The following is a 24678-nucleotide window of genomic DNA, read 5'->3' on the forward strand; positions in this document are numbered from 1 at the left end:
TGTGAAGTTGTTCAATACTTAAATGTATGTCCAGTCAAGTATATATATTTCTATAATGGCATGAGATAGGAGTGGTTGGCAGAAACATTTGGTGCCGCTTATCTAAGAGTACACAAAATTTATGAAGAAGCTAAAATTTTAGATGTATTCCCTTCTGCTATGTAGATGGCAGGTGATATTTAAACCCTCACATTATAGCCCCAATTTATGCTTTCTATTCAGCTTGTAGAATAAATCTGTTCTATCTATGTAATTCCATTAAATGTAATAAAACATGGGGAATGTTCTGTTTGCCTATTATTACATGTCAAAGCCTCATTATTAAGAATGCCAGGCCAGTACTGGGAATAGTCATTATTGGCATTAACATATAACCCTAGTCATTTTTAATTTCACAATTTCACTTTTCAATGAAGCATGCAATGTTTATAATACATGAAATGTGAGGCGTCCCTAGAAAAGAGGGGGCTCCATAAAAAAGGTCAAAATGGGACCCCTATTACAATTACAATTTCCTCTCTCCCAGAAGCAAAGGAAATACATGTGACTAGGGCTACCCTTCTCTCCAGGTTAGCCATAGCAGCCACATACGCTGTAACCATGGCCTACTGTATGTGTAGCATGTGTATACAGCAAAATAATAGCAGTATGTGTAAGATACACTGTATTAAGGGTGCGTTCACACGTACAGGATCGAATGCAGATCTGCAGCAGATTTGATGGCCCGGATTAGATTCAAATCAAATCTGCTGCAGTTCCTGTACATGTGAATGCACCCTGAGGCTACGTAAGAGACCGCCCGTTCTGTGATGCCGGCCAGGTCACGGAACGGCCGGTCTCTGCTCGGATCATCGCGGCCGGTACTTAAGTACCGGCCGAATGATCTGTCCGCCCGCAGAGCTCTGATGCGGGTGCATCAGCATGCGCCCGCATCAGAGCTTCCACCTGCACACTATGAAGCAAGCGGCCGGAGCCGCTCGCTTCATAGTGTGAACTGACAGGGTTTCCTACGGCCGCAATTCATTGAATTGCAGCCGCAGAAAACTGACATGTCAGTTATTTCTGGCCCCGTACGGGATCCCGGCCGGAGCCTATATGATGTGTATACGCTCCGGCCGGGATCCCATAGCAGAATAGGCTATTTTCACAGGCACATAAAGTACGGCCGATGTAGCCAATGGCAATTACGACCGTACTTTTTCGTAGTGTGAACATAGCCTAAAGGTGTATTTATTCCCATCTCAGCTTGTTATCCCCTATCCAAAGCATAGGCAATAACAAGCTGATTATTGGGGGTCCGAGTGCTGGGACCACCACCGAGGTACAGAACAAAGATGCAATAATGAAGCTAGATATCTTCTACCCTATGGATAGTGATAACGATTTGTGATGGAATACCCCTTTAAGAGAAAGTTTCTAGAAAATAACAGTTAAAAGGGTGCTCCAGTGAATATCTTTTTATTACAAATCAACTGGTTTTTAGAAAGTTATACAAATTTGTAAATGATTTCTATTAAAAATCTCCAGTCTTCCAGTACTTATCAGCTGCTGTATGTCCTGCAGGAAGTGATGTATTCTTTCCAGTCTGACACAATGCTCTCTGTTGGCACCTCTGCCTGTGACAGGAACTGTCCAGAGCAGTAGCAGGTCCCCATAGAAAACCTTTCCTGCTCCCCAGACTGGAAAAATTACACCACTTCCTGCAGGGCATTCAGCAGCTGATAAGTATGGGATAGAGTTGAGACTTTTAAATAGAAGTAAATTACAAATCTATATAACTTTCTGAAAACAGTTGATTTGAAGGAAAAATATTTTTACTGGGGTTGCACTTTAACCGCTTTTGGCTCTGCTTTTCAATGCAGTAAGACAATCTTCTAAAGCATAACAGTGCTGTATGGTGCAGAGACTACAGAATAAAATGTGTTAGGTCTGTACCATAATACAGCTGCAAAAATATAAATGAAGGTGTGGCCTGTGAGACTATGAGAACTTTTTTACAATGTTACTTAATATTTTATGAAATGTCAATATGTAAAGTACAACCTATTGGAGATGCTGAGATGATCATCTGATATACATTTTTCTTATTTTTTACTCCCTGGCTGCTGTTTAGCATAGTACATTTACAGCAGGGCTATGATCTACAGTTTAGCCACAGTATCTGCAGGGAGTTTGAGGTAGTCTGGGACACACCCACTGTCTCCTTATTGGTTCATGCTGCTGTTCTCTCCCTCCCCCGCAGCACTCCTCCTCATATTGGCTGCTGTGTATAACACAAACCTGTCAAAGGTTCACCAGTAGCAGATTTCTATTACTGTAAGGGCAGAATGATTATAATGTACAGATTACTAAACCTCCAGTATGATTACCAGGTAATTGACAGTCATATACAGGGGTCAATGAACATTAGTAAGGGGTACCTGGAAAGCTGCTTTAAGTGTTATATGGCAAGTTATTTTATTTTCCTAAATTTAGCCCATAGAGTTACAATATCACAGATGGAACAGACACAGTATCTCTATTTACCTCTTTCTATATACACAGTGTGCTGCCATTGCAGTAATATGACAAGTGCCTCATGACACTGTGTTTTATCACTTGTCACTCACACACCATCAGGACGCAATTCTGCACAAATAAAAACATGTCCCAAATGACATTTCGGCATACTGTATGTTTGGTATGCACTTAATAATGTGACAGCACAGCTGCTGTATAAGAGGAGGAGGACTTACCAGTCCTGTACTGCATTGAATGATTCCTCATTTGTGATGTCATACATTAAGATGAAACCCATGGCACCTCGATAATAGGCCGTGGTAATGGTGCGATATCTCTCCTGCCCGGCTGTGTCCTGAAAGAAGAGAACATAAATCATATTAATATTTTCAGCTTTTTAATATATATATATATATATATATATATATATATATATATATATATATATGTACAAAATATCACAATTTTAAAGAATAGTTTCATTTGACATCTCTAGAAATGAGCAAACCTTTAGCGTGCAACATTTGATTACCGGTGGCTAAAAAAAGATGGCTGACTGGCTGTGCGGGCAATCGCTCAACCGGGCCGTGGCATTGCTCCTGGAAGAGCAACAGCACAATGGAGGCACAAGGACGGGTACGTTTAAATTTTATTTTCATCACCACCCCCCACCTACCTTCTGATTTTAGTTTTTGTGGGACTTCACCTTTAAGTAGAACTGAAATTGATTTTGGAAGGGCTTGCAGTAGCCTATATTGTGACCACTAGATATCAGTACAACCTTCACCAATGAATGAACAGGAGCTCACTGCTTTACAGCTTTGCTGTTAATATGTAAACACCAGCAACTGGCAGATACCACAGTGCATGCACCTCACAATCCCCCAGTCACACATACCAATACTTCCTCATCACACTCACAGGTATTATTTTTTTCACTTTTATCACAGTCTCTCACTTTCACTCAGCTGAAGTTGGAACTAACTCAATCTGTTGCAGCCCCCCCCCCCCCATTTCCCACTGTAACATCTCTTCTTCTCTTCAGCTTCTCTACCAACCATGCCTTTATAGTTATATGAAAACAGATTGTAGGGCCAGGAAAGGGTTAATGTGTTTGGTTTATCGTCCCTCCCCCTGCTTCTGTGTTCCTCCTCTCCCCCTTCACTGGTTCATCCTATGAGCTGCCTCGATCAGCCTCATCAGCCTCGAGTCCACGGATCAGCACCAGCAGGTTTTGCCCTTCCTCCCCTTTTGTTGTTTGAGAAGTCACAGTAGGCAGAATATTTTATGTGAAGAGGTTTGCAGTAGAAAGGCGGACTTGCGCAGTTGGAGTCGGTGGTGGCATACCGCTTGCTACCCCATCTTCTGGTTTATAAATTGCTGTGGCCCACCCAGCACTAAAATTCCTTATTGTCTTGTGTTTTATTCATGGCTGGTTATTGGGAGGCGTTTAGTATGTAGCGTATAGGTAGCCCGACTTCTAATTCCTCCTTCTTCCACTACCATAAATTGTAGACTGCAGCAAACTACACACAAAACAAATACATCATGTTAGATGCAAATGGCTTATAGAAATGTGTATGACCAGGGCATACAACCTATACCGCTCTCTAGCTGCTGGAGTGTGGATGCGTCTTCATCTGTATTCTCCCTGTCAATCAAGCCAAATGGCTACTGGAGATTAAAGGCATTGATGTGACATTTACACAGCACCATAGATGAGAACATGAACAAATACAAAGCTCAAGGGCTATGGAGCCTTACATAGAGCTATCTCTGACTCTATTAAACACCCCTTTTACACTAATACTGTACCGACAATACAGTTAATTCACACATTTTAGGTCACATAACTGGGGGCATCAACTCTTTTCTTAATGTTATATTACAATGTGCTGGTGCTTTAGTATATTCTACTGAACTGGTGGCCTGGTAATGTGTAAGGAAGGAGAGTGATGCATGAGGTTTCCCCAGAACATCACACCGCCTCCGCTGGATTGTCATATTAATTACTAGTGCCATCTCTTTTCCAGATTAGTGATGCACATGCCGTGGCCCAGGGCGCTGAGGTGTTATGTAGCAGGTAGGCTTGGTATTTTTGATGGAACACTTGTCACAGTGGTCAGGAGTACACATGGTATTGACACTTGTAAAGAGTGCAAGGTGTAGGCGCAGGTGTGGCAACAAAAATCAGCACCAACACTTAACCAAAGGTGTCTTTTACTTGTGAACTTCAGTGCAATACAGTTAATAGAGTTCAGAACCTGAGAGGTACAGGTGACAATAGTGTGTGAGGTAGTGACTGAGAAAGTAGTGAGTAGAAGTAAAGCTTGCCTTGAGAAGGTACAGTATTCGGACCGTCTTGGGGGCCTTGTCCAAAGTAGAAGTGTACTCTGCCAGGATTAGTGTAGAGAAGAAGTGTAGTACTTAGTGTGAAGAAGAAAGTACTCGTACTCATGTACACAACAGACCGCCTTTTGCCCAACCAGCTCAGAGAGTGCCAGGTTGGGTAGTACGGGCCCCAGGCCTATTCAACTAGGCATAGCAGACTCCTCAAGACCTCCAAAGATGACTGTGCTCAGCTTGTGCTTTGTATTACTGTAGATCAGTTTCTTGACACTGGTAGACTGTCCTGAGAAAACTGGAGAAGGATCCCTGGCGTAGACAAGGTTTCCCAGAGGATGGTAACCCCTCCTGTGAGTCTCTCTCAATAAAAACAAATATGTCTTTTAGTTTCTCCAACTCCAGACCAACTAACTAAGACCTCCCACCAGGAAGGTGTGACTGTCTAAGAAGAAAAGAGTGAGAGTGGCTGAAAGCTGTGTGTGGTACCTACACCTGTGATTGGTCAGAAACAGTGAACATAGGAACAGTAGTTAATAGAGATGAGCGAACCGGGTTCGGGTTCGAGTCCATCCGAACCCGAACGTTCGGCATTTGATTAGTGGGGGCTGCTGAACTTAAATAAAGCTCTAAGGTTGTCTGGAAAACATGGATACAGCCAATGACTATATCCATGATTTCCACATAGCCTTAGAGCTTTATTCAAGGTCAGCAACCACCGCTAATCAAATGCCAAATGTTCGGGTTCGGATCGACTCGAACCCGAACCCGGTTTGCTCATCTCTAGTAGTTAACCCTGCTCTTACAGTCGTATATCGAAGAGTAAGACACCAAGTGGTATAAATGCTATCGGCAGCTTTATCCCCTTGTGTGACACCTGGCACAGTTACCTTTACCCGGGTGACACAAGACTTAGTGGATCACCCGTACTGGGACAATACACACACACAACCAGCCATCTACATGTAAAGAAGAGCATGATTTATCTGACCAGGCCAGCTCTAAGGGCCGGTTCACACTGAGTAAATTCGGTGGAATCCCGCCTGCCTCAGTGTTAAACAGAAACTCTATGGGAGGGCTTGCACGCCTCTGCTTTCCTCCGTTCTTTGCTCAATTAATTGACATGCCGTTTTTGTGCTCTCCTGAGGAATTAGGTTACATGCTGGCCTTAGAAGTCCTTACCTAAGAGGTGTCAGGGCTATTTTACATTGGATGTTTTGGAGGCACTGATAAATTTACTTTCTTACATTTCAATGGAATGGTTAATGAACACACATGCACAGTATACGTCATAGCAAAGGAAGGTGGAGGTGGGGACTAGAGCTCTCAGACTGATCTGCCTGGAAGCTGCAGGTAGAAGTTATTTTGGTTGATTGTGTGAATTTTCCTCCGTGTGATTATATAAGTAGAGGTGATGATGACGATGAGGGGCTTTCAGGATCTTCAGGATCATTACAACATTCACACTATTCTTCACAAGCTTGCTGTGCACTTTCTATTTATAGGGATATCTAACAGTGGAACAGTCACCTCCAATTAACCAGTTACTCTGTGTAATAGCTGCTTTATATGGTCTCACTTTTTATATTAGATACTGCCATTATAACTGTTATATATATATATATATATATATATATATATATATATATATATATATATATTTATTGCCATGGTGCTTTTTTTACTGCTTTGACTTGCAGTAGGTGGCACCAAAAAGCAAGCTTTTATTCCCCCTTTGGGGCACCAAAATACCTATCAAAAGTTTTACATGCTGTTTTTGTGCTCTCCTGAAGAATTAGGTTACATGTTGCCCTTAGAAGTCTTTGGATGGTGGAGGAGGGAAAAAAGGGTAGAATAGGCTGGGAGAGCTAGAGAGATTACTAGAGGATATCTTATGACTAGAGGAGATCTTATGACTGGATTCATAGCTTACAATGCTATGTACTTCTCTATAATGTCCTCCAACCTGCTGCAGTTTCTGATGGTTCCTTACTGTGTGTATAAAGTGTAAAGAGGCAGGCTCGGACTGGCCCACAGGGGAGCAGGGGAATCCCCCGGTGGGCACTCCCCATTGGTGGGCCCCTGAGCAGGAGGTCTGCATCCCTGTTTAGCAGCTTCAGGATGACATATAATCCCCCAGTTACTTTCATGGGACTGCCCCTTTCAAGAAACTTAAGTGGACGGCTGTGCTGTTTGCATAGAGCAGGAATGGGGATGCTTCGAGCCTCAAGCAGTTGCAAAACTACAACTCCCATCATGCCTGGACAGCTCCTATACACTAGAACAGGGATGGGGAACCTTCGGCCTTCCAGCAGTTGCAAAACTAAAACTCCTATTATGCCTCATATCATGATGGAAATTGTAGTTTTGCAACAGCTGAAATCCTGGCATAGAGTATCTGACCAGTTACTAACAGTGAGCGAGCATTGCCGGTCACATACACAGCAATGTGCAAAGTCGCTATACTAATGTGAAAGCTTTGGCGCTGAGTATGTCTGGTGTATGTAGGGTGGGCCCCTAGAATATATTATTCCCTGGTGGGCCCAAAGTACCCCAGTCTGACACTGTATAGAGGCCATCATAGAGGTTAGGTTGTAACAATAACTTTATTTTTTTGATCAATGTAGCAGTTACATTTTGTTTTGTGTTCCTGACTGGATGGAACTGTCACTCAGAGCTGAGAGGAGGGGCTGTGTTATTGCCCAAAGATTCCCCCTTCCATACATCTGCACCAGTGGTGCCCCAAGAGGTTTTTTTTTTCAGTCAAGCAATCTGGCCATGCACGGACAGTATTTTGCAGACATGTGATGTGTCATAATCCCTCATAGTTTACGTCTTTTTCCTGCAAATCTCCTTTAAGAACCAAAAATGAAACACAGGAGGGGATCAGCTATGTAGGAAGATTGAAGAGAATTTCGCTAAACATAAAAAATATATGTATTGTGCTGTTTTAAAATAGGATAAAACATAGAAAAAAATATTGGCAATTGCCATTTTCTTTAATTTTGCTGATAATGATAAAATGCAAGCCCAGCTCTGAACCGATTGTGATCTTCGAGCTTTGTAGAAATAGCAATTTATTTTATCTACAAAGAAATGTAATTTAGACAGTAGGTGGACTGACAACGATGGCACACACAACCGTGATAAGAAATCAGGAAATATGGTCCTAACAGGGCATCACAAGAAGCCCAAATCGCTATTGTCATGGTGACATAAATCTCACAGGCACAAAGAAAATGGAAGAGGTAATGAAACAGAGGACACAATATTTCTTGCTGAGGTAGTTATAAAGAAGCAGATAAATTTCCTTGGATTAAGATGAAAGGGTGGTGCAGGGTAAATTTGAGATTTTCCAATAAGCCAGTACTTGACTGTGATCATGTGGTGTACAGAAGCTGTGCCTGCACGTAATTTGTAAATTGCACCTCTATAATAAGCTTGTCTTCCAGTACTTATCAGTTGCTGTATACCCTGCAGCAAGTGCCACCTCTGTCCATGTCAGGAACTTTTCAAAGCAGGAGAGGGTTTTCTTTAGGGATTTTCAACTTCTTGACCCGAACAGAGGTGGCAGCAGAGAGCATCATGTCCGTTTGGAATAAATACATGACTTCTTGCAGAACATACAGTAGCCGATAAGTACCGGAATACTTTAGTTTTTTTTAATTAAAGTAAATTACAAATCTGTATAATTTTCTGATACCAGTTCATTTGAAAAAAAAATAAAAAAAAAAATGTTTTTTTTCTCCTCCAGAGTACCCCTTTAAGCTATCATGCATTTTGGCAAATGCACAGATGTTGAGCAGTGCTTCAGCCCTTGGCTCTGCTCATCATACACTGATGGTTTCCCATAAGTATAGACCATGAATTCATATTCCTGAAAAACACCTATAAAATAATGGAGACCATATACCTATAAATATGAGCCTAAAGAAGTTGTAGTTCATGTCAAATTTAGTACCATTCTGCCACATAATAAATAGGTGTCCTATCATATTAATATGACTTTTCATACAAACAGATCTCTAAAAAGCAGTAGATATTGATCACATAATGAATTTGGACATAAATGTGTAATGAAATCTGTCAAGCAAGGCCCTTAAGAAAATGATGAGTGCACCCTGTGAGTAGACAGAATTATTCTGGCACGCTCCGCTAATTAATTAGAATCCTAACTACCAGAAGAGGAGGATTTTGTAATTAGACATCCGACTGACGCGAGAACCTGTCACGGCCGCGGCGGCTTCCCGCGGTCCGGGTTGCCGCCGCGACCGCCTCCTGTCCCGTGCAGCCGCCGGGGTCCTTGTGTAGGGACCCGGCGCTGCTGCTGCTTCGGCCCCTGGGGCGCCTCACCTCTCCTCCGTGCATGTCGCGGTCTGTGCCGGCCGGCGCGCGCGTCCCCGCCTCCTCGGGCGCGCGCGCGCCGGCTGTCTCAGATTTAAAGGGGCAGTGCGCTCCTAATTGGTAGTTGCACCAATCACTCCCCTATAAATCCCAGCTTGCCCTGTCCCCTGTGTTGGAGCCTCTACATGCTTCCCATAGCGTTTGGCCCAGCTCCCTGTTGTTCCTGTGTCCTGTCCGTTACCTGGTCCCTAGTCCCTGTTCCTGAGTCCTGTCCGTTACCTGGTCCCTTGTCCCTGTTCCTGGTTCCTGTTCCCCTGTCACTCCACCTGTTCCTGTGTCCAGCCAGTCACGTGCTCTCTCATCTGCAGACTATTGCCTGTGCCATCTCCTGCCACGCCTCGCCTGCCGACACCAGCAACCAAGCCAGGGGTAGCGACCTGGGGGTCGCCTGCCGCAGCAAGTCCATCCCGCCTTGCGGCGGGCTCTGGTGAAAACCAGCGGCCCCTTAGACTCCGCTCCCTGGTGAGGTTTGTGCCATCGCTGGTGCCGGTCCAGTGGATCCACTACTCCGGGCGTTACAGTAGGCTCCAACCATGGATCCCGGCGAGGTGCCTGATCTCCGTGACGTCGCCAGAGTGGTCGCGCAACAGGCTCAACAAATCCAGAAACAGTCACAGCAGATCCAGCAACTCACTGCCGCCTTACAGCAGCAGACTACTGCCCAGCGCACACCATCTCCTGACGCTGCTTCTTCACTCCGACTGGCCCTCCCAAGCAAGTACTCTGGGGACTCTAAGTTGTGCAGAGGATTCCTGACTCAGTGCACCATGCACATTGAACTTTTGAGTAGTCAGTTTTCCACCGAGCGCTCTAAAGTGGCTTTCATCATCAGCCTATTAGAAGGTAGAGCCCTGGCCTGGGCCACGCCACTGTGGGACCGTGATGATCCTGTTGCTGCCAATCTCCGGGCCTTCCTATTCGAGTTTCGCTCCGTCTTTGAGGAACCTGCCCGTGCTTCTTCAGCCGAGACTGCTCTCCTCAACCTCTCTCAAGGCAGCTCCTCTGTTGGTGACTACGCCATCCAGTTCCGCACCCTGGCAGCTGAATTGGACTGGAACGAGGCCGCCCTATTGGCCACCTTCAAGAAGGGCCTGTCTAGTCGAGTGAGAGACGTGCTCGCTGCCCGAGACCTGCCTACCTCCCTGAACGAACTCATTCTACTGGCCACCCGAGTTGATACTCGTTTTTCGGAGAGGGAGGAGGAGGTTCGGCATGAACATTTACTAACCCATTCCCGTCGCCATCCCCAGCTGGCGCCGGTTTTCCAGAATCCTGACCTTTCGATGTCCCAACCCTCTCCTGAGATTCCTATGCAGGTGGAACGGGCTCACCTGACGCCTGATGAAAGAATCCGGCGCCTGGAGCAGAATCTCTGTCTCTATTGCGGTGGTTCCGATCACTTCCGGCTGGGATGTCCCCTACGTCCCCAAACATCCGGAGGATGCTCGCACCTAGGTCCGGTGGGACAGGTGTCCCTAGGTGCGAATGCCACCATTCCAAGTCTGTCTATGCCAGTTTCCATCCGGACTCCCTCAGGACAAAATCATCAGACTACTGCCTTCCTCGATTCTGGCTCAGCAGGCAGTTTTATTGCGGCAACATTGGTCCAAAGATGGCGGCTACCCGTGACCCGACTAGCAAGGCCCCTGACTATCTCCTCGGTCACGGGCGAAATTCTTACCGACCGTGTGTACTACCAGACCGCATCTTTAGTCCTCCAGGTGGGTCCTTTACATCAAGAAGAGATATCCTTCTACGTCCTGCCCCATTCTTCCCCCGCGGTCCTCCTGGGACTCCCGTGGCTACAAGAACATGCCCCTCAGCTGGACTGGAGAACCGGGGAGATTCTCAGTTGGGGTCAGGACTGTTCCCACCAGTGTCTCAAGTCACCTCAGACCAAGTGTATTATGTCATTTCCTGTCCCGGCCAAGCCTCTATCCGGCCTACCGGCAGAAGACCAAGACTCGGCGGATGCCTTCTCTGCCGAGGTGTACCCTCTCCCCGTACCCAAGACTAAGGTCGTGTCCTCTCCCCACCGGAAGAACTTACAGAAGGTCCTCGTCCACAGACCCACAGTCCCTTGCCACGTTATACCGCCTGATCGCCTAGTACCAGTCGTCACCTCCACTCTTCAGAGAGTACCCCCCGGAAAGACTCATGTTCACCCTGCGCTTCGAAGAGGTATTTTGAAGTGGGGACATTCCTCGTTGGAGGCAGGGCACCCTGGAGTCCGTAAGACCGGCCAACGGATCTCTCGCCACTACTGGTGGCCCAGCCTATCCCAAGATGTCAAAGACTTTGTGGCTTCCTGTGCCATTTGCAGGCAGGAAAGAGGGGGAGGCCAAAGGGGGGGGGTACTGTCACGGCCGCGGCGGCTTCCCGCGTTCCGGGTTGCCGCCGCGACCGCCTCCTGTCCCGTGCAGCCGCCGGGGTCCTTGTGTAGGGACCCGGCGCTGCTGCTGCTTCGGCCCCTGGGGCGCCTCACCTCTCCTCCGTGCATGTCGCGGTCTGTGCCGGCCGGCGCGCGCGTCCCCGCCGCCTAGGGCGCGCGCGCGCCGGCTGTCTCAGATTTAAAGGGGCAGTGCGCTCCTAATTGGTAGTTGCACCAATCACACCCCTATAAATCCCAGCTTGCCCTGTCCCCTGTGTTGGAGCCTCTACATGCTTCCCATAGCGTTTGGCCCAGCTCCCTGTTGTTCCTGTGTCCTGTCCGTTACCTGGTCCCTAGTCCCTGTTCCTGAGTCCTGTCCGTTACCTGGTCCCTTGTCCCTGTTCCTGGTTCCTGTTCCCCTGTCACTCCACCTGTTCCTGTGTCCAGCCAGTCACGTGCTCTCTCATCTGCAGACTATTGCCTGTGCCATCTCCTGCCACGCCTCGCCTGCCGACACCAGCAACCAAGCCAGGGGTAGCGACCTGGGGGTCGCCTGCCGCAGCAAGTCCATCCCGCCTTGCGGCGGGCTCTGGTGAAAACCAGCGGCCCCTTAGACTCCGCTCCCTGGTGAGGTTTGTGCCATCGCTGGTGCCGGTCCAGTGGATCCACTACTCCGGGCGTTACAGAACCGCAGGCAAAAACTGCTACATAATCTTTCTGGATATTACCTCTGCAGAAAGTAGTGAATTAATCCCGGTCTTCTACAAGACCGTGACTGATCCTAATGTGTCGCCAATGTACCATTTATATACAATGGCCTGAATCTGCAGTTGTGGTGTCCTACAAAACACAGCCCACCTTGGGTTACAGTGACATTAGGATGCTTCCACTGATAATGGCATAATAACATTAGAATAGCATTTTGTTATACTTTATTTATGTACCATGTTTTATGTGAATGCACCTGTATACTTTACAAAAAGTGCTAATTCCCCTAATATAGGCCTGTGTAGAGAAGGGATATGTAGGACAGCACATGGAGTGCCTGATAGTGATCAATGAACTTGCCAAACATTCGGGTTCAGCCAGACCTGAGCACATTTGATTCCCGGTGGCTGGAGATGTTGTATGTCTACCTGCTCCAGCCACCAGGAGTCAACTGCTGAGGGTTCAGGTTCGGCCGAACATTTAGCAAGTTTGCTCATTACTAGTCCCTAGCACTCAAGCTGGCCTAGTGTGTGTTGGTTTAGTTAGGAGGTAACGCTTAAAGAGGGTGTCCAGGAAAAATGCTAATCTGACAGGGCTGCGGGGGACATGTCAGTAATGCATACTTACTTGTCTTGTTCTCCTCCTGCTGACGGATTCTGGGACTCTATACTGAGCAGCCGTTTCCTATGGAATCGAAACATCTTCAGATGTTCAGAAAACACAAGAAGCAATGCAGCACGGGCGGCCAGGATGCAGCAGCAGTGGGGGAATGGGACAAGTAACTATGGATTACCAACATGTCCCCCCCAGCCTTGGCAGCCTGCCAAATATTAATTTTTCCCAGACAACCTCTTTAAAGACCTGAGTTCAGGAACAGTATGCCCAGTGCACATTATTCCTGAGGGTGTTGGGTTTAAAGGGCCACTGGCTACCTGGGAATGCTGTGCAGAGAGAGCATGCTAAACATGAGACCAGCTACACTGGTGAGTTATTCACTAGCACTGGCTGGGGATGAAGCTCTTTAGGCGGGCCAGCCCGCCCCCAGTGGGAGGATACCCCTGCTCCTCTATTATGCGGCTCTATTAGAATAAATGGAGCCGCATCATAGTGGGTTTCCTCCCACTGGGGATGGGCTGCCTTCAGTGCTTCACCTCCGTCCGTTGCCCATGAATTGAACGGCACCATACACGTGTACAGGGCTGCAGTTTAAAAAAAAAAAGACTGCGGCACCAGCTTCCCTGCGCCATGGCATTGATGGTACATTTGCTTTAACATCAGATGCTGAGAAAAGTCTCTGCATCCGTACAGATGTAGCAGCTGCCAACATGACTGATCATGGGATGTACATACAGGACATACAGAGACTCTTGTTTCTCCTTGTACTCCCTGATCGTGTATCTACTGAGAAGTACTGAGCACATAACCAGGCCACCTAGCTGGGAGAGCTGGAGACTTTGGCCAAGAAGGACAAACATCAGAAGTCCCTCATTGTCTTCGAAGATCCATTGGGCTTTAGTGTGGGCCTACTCAACAGTGCAGCAGCAAGACATGCCCTTCAGGTTGCTTTCACACTGCAGAAATTGGCATTGCACAGCTTTAGTGAGTACTACAGGTATCAGAAACCAGGTTGGGAGCCAACTCCTGAGGCATCCCACTTAGGGCCCTATTACACAGAGCAATAATCTGCCAAATCAGGCCGATTCAGCAGGATATCGCTCCATGTAATAAAGTTTTTTTAATCCTGCCTATAAAGAATTGGCTAACTGGCACACATCGCTCTGTGTAAAAGCAATGCACGGACAACAACTGATGAATGGGTAAAAAAATAAAAAAGTTTAAATATATCTGCCCATGCTCCCGGTGTTCTTCTACTTCCTGAGCTGGTCTCTGAAGTGACAGGCCGCTCAGCCAATCACTGGCCGAGACAGGACAGCGCAAGTCACTTCAGACCAGCAGCAGCTGCGGGAGCGGGCACAACTATAAGATCACTAGAAGCGTAGACAGGTACAGTATGTATAATGTGGTGGGCTGCCATGTGGTGTTGCAGCTGCGACCAGTCATTTGCTAGATGGTACTGTGTGACTCGGTGGAGTATAGCTCAGCCAGATGGTATGTTGTTGTGACGCCAGTGCTGACTCAGCACACAGGTATGAGGCACACCTGCTTTTACTTATTTTGTGGCTGGCTATATACCCTTTCCCCAATGGTCAGTGGCCTGTCGGGTTGTGATGGGCGCTTATCACGGTGGTCCTGAGTGGAGTTATGACCCACCCGGAATGTCAGTACCGCTACCCACAGAAAGGGGAAATGAAGAAAGTGAGCAGTATAACACAATCGGAACTTGACTAGATCTGCACCGAGAACTGTTGAGGTAAAAGTGGAACAGCAGTGCCGGCTTGGTTGCGTGCTGAGAAGAGCATAGAGAGTTCAGAGGAGTGGATAGGAATAGGTCGTAAGAGACCAAACCCAATGTAGTACTGTGCTCCGCCAGATCTTTAGAAGAAGTAGAATACTAGTGAAGAAGACTTGAAAGAAGAAGAATACTTGTGCCCGTATTTCGTCCTTTGTCGCTATACCACCTTTTCCCCTGTAGTGTCGAGCTGTCCTATCAGGGTGACACAAGCCCCAGTCCTAGTTACCTGAGTTAAGTGTCCGAGCGTTTCCCGGTGTCACCTGTGTTGCGAGATAGAGCAAAGCAGCTAGAAGCCTACGCACTCTGATATCTGTATCAGTTCCTCTAGCTTTTAGGATACTGTCCTTCACTGTGTTTAGGTTGTTCACGGCGTGGGTTGGGGTGATCCCTGACCTGTCCTCTCTCTAGTTGTTTAGCACTGCATCTTAGGTAGAAGTGTTGCTTTGAGAAATATAGTCTCTGTGTTCTTCATAAGTGTCTACACTACAGCTGGTCTGTCCCAGACTGGGAACCTGGCAGAGCCAGGTCCCTGGCTAACTGAGCAGGGATGCTTGATCTGTGTGTCTTGCTTCTCTAAGAAACAGAAGAGAACTCAACTAAATGTGGGTCTACACTTCCTATCCAGATGTGACAACTTCCTAGAGGGTGTGTAACAGCTCCTGTGAGTGGTGGAGAAGAGAGTGCTAGGAGAAAGAAAGATAGAGGTAGGCAGAAGAGAAGAACAGCTGTCATTGGTGTGCAGATCACAAACAAACAATAACTCTTTGTTCACTACAGCTGTGCAACATATATATAGAAATACACATACTACTGACATCTAGTTGCAAAACTTATACATGACTTAATTACCACTTTGCTTTTGAGTTACAGGCTTTTGCGAGGGGTGTTTAAACTAGCAACACCTGTGGTGGGACACTACATATATTATTTATTATTTTGCACTAATAAGGTAAAGACTGCACGGACATCACAAAAGAGATATACACAGTTCTTGCTGCACAATTATCGAGCCATGTAACAGGCTCTTTAAGTGATGTGGATCTAAGGTAATAAAGAGTTTTTGGACTTGTCCTGTTACTATTAGGCCCTACCACAGGTTAGGCACTGTCTAATACTATATCAGGGTGCTCACTGTATTTGCACTTGTTTATTCAAATCATGCACAGTAAATAAGAGAGGATTCTGCTGTCTTTAATGCTGTGTCTTAGGTCTCAATCCATGCCGCAAGATCAGAGCAACCCGGCCCCCATCATGCCTGACACCCACGTTAAGGAGTTACACGAAGGATAAAAGATTTAACAGCACTCACCAGGATATAAATCCTTCTTTATTGTTTCGCTACAAATAAGCTTCATTCTGGACTGAGCCTCAGGCCACGATAAAGCCTGTTTGAAGCAAAGCAAGTGTTGTCATATTACTGCATTCTGATGTGGACTTATTAATAAAGAAGGATTTATATAGATGGGGAGTGCTGTGAAGTCTTCTATGTTTCTTATATATGTTGTCATTGGACTTGGATATATTGAATGTACACAACCATGAATCCGGGAGCTTCAAAGGGGAACTATCAGCAGGATAGACGAATCTAACCTGCTGATAGCTCCCTAGGGGGCACGGGCACTGAGGATGAAGGTATGTCTCTTACCTTTATCGTTGGCGGCATTCCTGTGCTGTTTATTCTGAAATCCTCTGCCTGGTAAGCCGTTGGGAGCACTGGGGGCATGTCTAGCGCCCCATACACCGATACGGCTGGACCCCTCCATTAAAAATTATTAGAAGTGGAAGGCTGGTGGGGTCCGTAGCCCTGTGCCTGCATAATGATATGCCCCAGACCAGCCCGCTCTTCCTAATAATTATGAATGGAGGGGGCCAGTCGGGGGTGGAACAGATCAGTGCTTGGAGAGGTGGTAGCCCCGCCCCCAGTGCTCCTAACAGCTTACCATGTAGGGGATTTCACAGCTACACAGTACAGGAATGGCGCTAAGGATGAAAGTAACAGACATACCTTCATCCTTAGCACCGTCCTTCGCTGGTGTATTTGGGCAGTTATTGGCCACAGCTGTCACATGGCGTACTTACATCAAGCATTGTTGCTAAAGTGCTTAGGAATTTGAATGGCGATTACCTTGCTGGATTTTATTCTCTTACATATGCTGATCCTTTTTTGCTCTGGGACAACCCGGTAAATAATTTCAAAATGAAATGAAATGACCAATTAAACTGTGATTGTTTTCTAAGTACAGATTAGCTTTGTAAAAGGTTGCGTAATATATCCTATGGTTTTATTTCAGATGTATTAGACATTGCAAAGGTCAATGTAATTGTTTAGCTTCTTCTTTTATTTCCAGGACCATAATCTGTAATTTTGAGCCAAGTGTTTTGAAGAGACATCAGCAACAAAAGGATAAACTCTGCGTCTGACCTTTACCAAGAGGAATAGAAGTGTTTCTATGGCAACTACACAAGAAAGGGCCCAGAATGCACTGTTCTCCTCCAGTAATGATACCACAAGTCCGGATTCGCCAATCAATTATCAGATGTGGAATTATTACTAAAAATAAGCCTATGCATTGTTACCCTCCCGTTCCTCGCTATTGTACAGAATTATGACCAAGTGTTAAAGAGAATAGTTAATAAAGAGTGGTGACAATGGATATGTTATATACATGACTAATTATTATGTATTTTAATGGGTGGCACAAATTTAAAGGGCCATTACTCCAAGACAACCCATGTCTTTATTTCCTATTATTATCATTTTTTCACAGTTGACTTTCCCATCACATCACTTTCACATCAATTGTTTACATCACTGGGAGGAGTTTGACCACAGTGGGTGGTCGAGCATGTGCACTGACATTCTATTTAATTACTGTCGGGCTAAGGGAAAAGCAAAGTGCTGTTTTGTGTCCACTTCGAATGGAGCAGCAAGGTGCATGCTCACTGCCACTAGTGGTTGTGAACAAGGCGGATAGGCGAAAGGCGCAATCCCATGTGCTTATTTTAGCTCTGTACTGCCTTGCACGAAAATAAAAAATAATATGTTATCCAACCGGGGGTGCTGGAGTATTTCCATTTCAAACTCTCTTATCCAGTGCTCACCACTGACAGTCCGAATTTTTCCAGGTGTCTTATAACAATCTACTCAATATTATATAGACTGTATTAGTGATTGTATATTTATTGTACACTGTATACAGATACTAATGTAACAGCTGAGTTTTGCGAGTCAATCGATTAAAGGAGAACAGCCCCCCCACCCCACCCCAACATCATGACGTCATCACAACTTGGGGGAAAATGCTTTCCGGCGGGGGTCCCGAGGTCAATCAGGCGGGGCATCACAGGCACGAAGAGAAGTAAGAAATCAGTCATGGTCTTTTTCTTTCCTGCCGCCTGACAGAAATTTGTTATGGCTGGACTTCTCCTTTAATAGTTACTTGTGGGGCTGCAGGTAAACCTACCCCATTTTCTGTTCATTATTATGGTGGACAAATTAAAGTTATGGCAATAGCTCATAATGTCATTAAAACTTTGGACATCATCTAAAGTGCGGTTATCCTCCGTCTCATATTAATAGCCATACACTTAGAATTATTTTGCCCATCCCTAGACACAGTGATCCTTCACAAGCATGAACACAGCAGCAATGACTGTGTGATGACAGAGCAGAAAGGACTGGAAGAATCTAGTAATCCATTTTCTTAGGATAGATTAAGTAAAAGTGCCTATTAAACTGATTGATTGGCTTTATAATGGTGTCAAACATGAATGCTGCAAATTTCTGTATTCTTTACAGTAAATAGTTGCAGAAGTTAAGGCTGTATTAGATGGTGCGACACATGGGGTAATTGAGTGCCCATCTGCTAGACTGGTGCATGCTTACCTAGCCTATTAGACAGCTCGATAATTGTGGGGGCAGGGCTGCATGGTCATAGTTATCTATGTATGTGCAGTCTTTGCTTAAATCGGCCCCACATTAGCTATTACACACAGTGATGTCCAGACGGTGAGTTTCTGACATGTTGAAAGACTGCATTCAGCCAACGAGTGAGCATCTGCTTGCTTGCCAGCTGATAGCTGCCTCTACTACACAGGGAGATATCTTGCCTAATTCTGTGTGATAGGGCCTTTAGGGTGCATTCACACTGAGCAAAATTCTCTGCCGCGGAATCTGCCTTAGTGTCAAACAGTGTGTCTTTGGGAGGGCTCACATGCCTCCGCCACTCTCCACTCAAAGAATTGACATTCGAAGGTGCACAAGCTCTCCCAAATATATGGAAAATATAAAGGGAAGACGTGTACTTCTCTTTCCTGTTGGATCCACTTCTGGTTTTGGCACAAAACTGCAGTGGCAGTTTTCCCAAAAAACTGCTGTGTGTGATCCCAGCCTCAGGCACTGTAGCAGCAGATGATATGGTGCCTTTATTGCCCAGTCATAGATAGTATACACGACCTCACTACATTTATTTGGACAAAAGAGACAATTACATTATGCTGTTTTTGCAGTTCTAGGTTTTTAGATCATATGGATATAGGTAACAAACATTATAGACAACACTATCTTGATATGCTTATGTAACATAGTAATATTAAAACTGTTACTATGGTTGTTGTATTATACACGGTAGTATATTGTAGTATAAAGGGTTGAACTGACCCACCAGATTACCAATGTGCTCAGGTTCTGATGCAGCAATGGTCCGAAAGAAGACAACTCTATCTAAAAGGCGATTTGGAGCCAATTATGTGCTGTTTTCAAAGTCTCATATATGTGCTAAAGATAGTAAAACCAACAATATTCAGTCGGAAAAGATTTGAAGAAATAAAAAAAAAAAAACTACATATTTGCTACTATTTCAATATTTCTCAATTGATTTGACCAATTCCGACCATAGAACTCGGGTAGGAGGGATGGGTTTTCTTTTCTAAGGATACACGTGCATATTTAAGTAGTCTTCAAGAATAGAAATCAAGAAAGCTTAGCTTAGATGGCACCATAGTGAATATTTTTTTTCCAATAGTTTGGATGCAATACATGACCATAGCTTATATATTATAATTTTATACTTAGAAAAAAAATTTTCCATTGTTGTCAAATTCTTCTTTTCAGATCTGAAAATGCCTAGGGGATTTCCATGGCACACCTGTCCTGAGTCCATTGAATTTAAAGGGAAACTATCAGCAGGTTAGAAGAATGTAACCTGCTGCTATCCCCATATTGTGCATGGGGCACTGAGGATGAAGGTAAGTGTCGTACCTTCATCCTCTGTGCCGTTTTCATGACATACGTTTTCGTAGCAGATTATTCACCTTGCTAATGAGGCGCTTTGGTGCACTAGGTGCACCAATCTACCCCTGCCAGCCAGCCCTTCCAAATTAATATCAGCACAGTGGGCCTTGAATAGGGAATAAACTACTAGTATCACAGTATCTAAGAAACTTGACTTCATCCTCAGCACCCCATGCATTATAGGGACATGTCAGCAGGTTAGATTCTTCTAACTAGCAGATAGTTCTGCACTATTGGTCCATTTCCAAATACACATTGTTACATTGTGGCACTCAGACGCATGCCTTTTTAGTCATGGCACATAGTAGTAGCATTTTAGAGAAATCCTAGTTATGAAGCTGGCCATGGCATAGGGCTCATAGGACAGTCCCCATTGGCTTGTCCGGCCATGCTGGTTGTCCTATTTCAGTGAATGGAAAGACATACACTGATCAGTCAGGGTTGAAAGGGTGGAGAGAAACCATCAGGGATAGCACCAATAACTCGACTTGGCCGATAAACCCTCAGAGTTATTTCCTCTGGTGCTCACAAGGAACCTAGGAGAATCATAAACTTGTATCCATAGAGCAAGGCAAAAATGTAAGTATAGGCAGAATTTGTAATTCCACTCTGTTGTACATCTCTCCTAAATCAAATACTTTTACATTAAAATGTCACATTTGTTAGGGTTTTACAAGTACAGTGAATAGCGCAATGTGGATAATAACCCGCCACGCATTTAATATACCTCATTTAACAGTTATCCACTTACTAAACTGTTGGCAGGCAGAACTTTCACACAGAATTACTAGGTCAAAATCAGAGAGAAATTAGAGTCGCCTTCACATTGGATCATTATTTCTGGGATCTCAGACTTTATATAGCAGCAGCTGCCTTCTTGGCACACGCGGTTTTTGCACAGCACGGCTGCTTTATATCATCAGTAGAAAGGAAAATTATAAGATATTTATAAACCCAACAGTTATATAATACATATAAAAATATTATAATGTACACTAACGGCAAAAAAATATCATGTATCATTTGGGATTATATCGATGTCAATCAGGGCCATTATAATTAGTTTGTGACACTATTCTTGATTAAAACATCCCATACATACAGTACATATTTGTCACCAACAGACTTTGCATTTATACATCCCCATTGCTTCTGTGAGTGCAATAACTTCTGGCAATGAGATTAGAGCTATGTTCACACAGTCAAAATGTCGGCTCTTATTATATGAATATAAGCCGTTATTTGCTGTTAAATGATGGCTTTTTAATAAAAATGGCGTGAGAACAAAGCCTAAGGAACAAGAAAGAGTTTTAATTTTTTTTTTTTTAGAATGTTATGGTATATTGCTGGGATTTGCTATAACATTATATTATATATGGGGGCTTTGACCTTTAAAACTCTCACCAATTCCAGAACTAATGAACCAAGGTCCATTCTGAGTTCTCCCTGCACATCAGAGAACCACTCCTCTGCAAACTGCTGTTCCAGGCACAGTGGGTTAAAGGGAAATCTCATTCTGTAGACTGATGGAGGGAGAGGTCATTTTATACTAAGAATTTTTTTTTTTCGGTTAAGGTAATACTGCTACCCTACCATATAGCACACTGCAGTAAAGCACATGTCATACTAAAATAATGCTCCCTTAAAGGAGAAGTCCGGCCAAAATTAATTTTTGATATGTTGTTACTTATGAAAAGTTATACAAATTTCTAATGTACATTAATTATGGGAAATGCACATATACTGCTATTTCCCTTAATTTAGTAGATCAGGAAGTGTTAGAAATATCTCTGAAGAAGTGACGTCACGACCCAGGGTGTAATTCCTATGGAGTGTCCAGCAGGGGGCGCTCTCTATATAGAAGTCTATGGGACTTTATTGTTTCTATGGGTTTCTATGTAATGTAATGTAATGTAGTGTACAGTGCTTTATTGAATGAATACATCTATGGAATACTTTGGGGAGCAAGTGTCCTTGCTCCCCAAAGTATTGCATAAATGTATTCATTCAATACACAGTAAGCCCACCGATCCGCCGCATTTCCGCCGAATTTCCGCCGCATTCCCGCCGATCCGCCACACGCTGATCCGCCGCATTCCCGCCGATCCGGACCATATACATTGAACTACAGCTCCCATCATCTGCTTCTAGTATGAACAGGTGATGGGAGCTGTAGCTGGGTAATGGATATGACATGCCGCCGGGCGCAGGGGGGAGCCGCTCAGTACACAGGAGCGCTCCCCCCTCCTCCTCCTCCTTCCGTGATAACTTCCGCCTATACCAATGCTGAGTCCCTGCCTGGCCGCCGCTCTCCGCTCACATATACCGGCTCCCGGCATCAGCGCGGACACCAGGATGCATCGGGAGCCGGTATGTATGGGGGGGGAGAGCGGAGAGCGGCGGCCAGGCAGGGACTCAGCATTGGTATAGGCGGAAGTTATCACGGAAGGAGGAGGAGGAGGAGGGGGGAGAGCTCCTGTGTACTGAGCGGCTCCCCCCTGCGCCCGGCGGCATGTCATATCCATTACCCAGCTACAGCTCCCATCACCTGTTCATACTAGAAGCAGATGATGGGAGCTGTAGTTCAATGTATATGGTCCGGATCGGCGGGAATGCGGCGGATCAGCGTGTGGCGGATCGGCGGGAATGCGGCGGAAATTCGGCGGAAATGCGGCGGATCGGTGGGCTTACTGTGTATTGAATGTATTGAATGAATACATTTATGCAATACTTTGGGGAGCAAGGACACTTGCTCCCCAAAGTATTCCATAGATGTATTCATTCAATAAAGCACTGTACACTACATTACATTACATTACATAGAAACCCATAGAAACAATAAAGTCCCATAGACTTCTATATAGAGAGCGCCCCCTGCTGGACACTCCATAGGAATTACACCCTGGGTCGTGACGTCACTTCTTCAGAGATATTTCTAACACTTCCTGATCTACTAAATTAAGGGAAATAGCTCTATATGTGCATTTCCCATAATTAATGTACATTAGAAATTTGTATAACTTTTCATAAGTAACAACATATCAAAAATTAATTTTGGCCGGACTTCTCCTTTAAAGAGTTCACATAACTCTGCCATTTAGTTCTGCTATAATACTGCAATTAAATTCCTTTAAGAATACCAACATATACCCCTGGGTACTTTAAAGGGGGTTCCCTGCCAAAAATTATTGATGGTATTCTACATAATATTTGACTGCTGCAAAGCTGTGGCCGTAGAAATAAACAGTGTATGAGAGCAGGAAGCCTCTTCTACGTGCACTGTTTGTAGATGTGACACCAGGTTACTGCAGTACAGCTCCTATTCACTTCAATAGGAGCTCTGCTTCAGTAACCTGGTGCCACCTCAACAAATAACGTATAGTGCGAAAGTATCCAGATCTGGTGCCAGTCAGCTGATTGCTGTGTGTTGGGTGTCACCACCCTGTCAATCAGCTGTGGTTGGCCTATCCTGTGGAAAGGCCATCATTATTTTTATTTTTTTGTACAAAATTCCTTTAATTTCTCCTAGGGTCTTCCTTTTTAGTAGATCCTGTAGTAAATGGGAGCCATGGTCTACTGCCCAGTTTGGCAATCCCTAATACTTGCATCTCCACTTATCTAGAAGCGAGCCCTCCCTTGTCAGCCTATAAAGGCTATGTACACCTCTGGCAGCATTTTTTAAAATTCCATTTTACATATTTAGGTCCTTATTCATTTTTTTCTCAGTTTTGTTTTGCTGCAGCCTAAACGTTTCCTATACATTGCAGACTGCTCTATCCAGAAAAGAATGAAGTGAGCAAACAATCTATCTATCATAAAGCAGTTAAAAAGATAGGAGGGAAGAGTTATGATTGGAGAGTGAGCTGCCAGACAGGCAGTCTGTGTTTAACCTGGGCAGTCTGCTCTATACATGAAAACAGGTAGGCTGCAAAAAAGAAACCGAGCAAAATATTTTATAAAGCAAAAAATATATATTTTATTTACACATTACATAATGCACTAATAAGATTAATAATAATAATAAAAAAGTAAAGTATCCATAAATATTAAGTCTGTGGCTCTCAGAGAACTTGTACTTTTTCTACAGAGAATATTTGGAGAGCATACAGTAGTTTAACATGTGATTGCTATCAAACAGGACGGCTGAGTTTATAAATATACTGAATATAGCATAAATGGACCTTTCAGGTTATTATCAGACCTGGGCAGCAGGTAACACACCACAGACTACAGTGCTGGACATACACTAAATGGCCATAAATTCTGCTAAACCAATTAGACCGATAAGTGCAGATACAAGAGCATTAAACTTCAAGGGAGAATGGCAACCAGAGCAGGGAACATTGTAATTATGTGGCTCAGGGAAGAAACAGAGTGCTGCACATCACACCCATGGCTGATACTAGTGCCGCTTGGCTAAATTAAAAACACATCAGAATTTTGTGTATGAATTGATCAAGCCATACTGCCCCATGTACCTCGTGCCGGTATCTGATACACATGGGTCCCTACACTAAGTCCACACCGTGCCAGTCAGTGGCCACCAACCCCGCAGGCGTGCACAGCCAGGGAACGGGGGCCATGGGACGGCCCTGCGACCCCCATGCCACAGGACCAGACCCAAAAACACCACACCAGAACCCGGCC

The 24678-nt window shown here is 44.9% G+C and overlaps 1 protein-coding gene across 2 annotated transcripts in view; it reads right to left on the reverse strand.

Moving 5' to 3' along the window:
* Nucleotides 1-24678, reverse strand: part of RAB3C (RAB3C, member RAS oncogene family) — a 120719-nt gene that overhangs the window by 23829 nt on the left and 72212 nt on the right. For both annotated transcript variants that reach the window (XM_069964613.1, XM_069964612.1), the window contains exon 3: nucleotides 2736-2854. In XM_069964613.1, coding sequence (XP_069820714.1) covers nucleotides 2736-2854 — 119 coding nt within the window. The remainder of the gene's footprint in view (nucleotides 1-2735; nucleotides 2855-24678) is intronic.

The sequence above is a fragment of the Dendropsophus ebraccatus genome, chromosome 3 (assembly GCF_027789765.1).
Source record: "Dendropsophus ebraccatus isolate aDenEbr1 chromosome 3, aDenEbr1.pat, whole genome shotgun sequence".
NCBI classification, from domain to species: domain Eukaryota; kingdom Metazoa; phylum Chordata; class Amphibia; order Anura; family Hylidae; genus Dendropsophus; species Dendropsophus ebraccatus.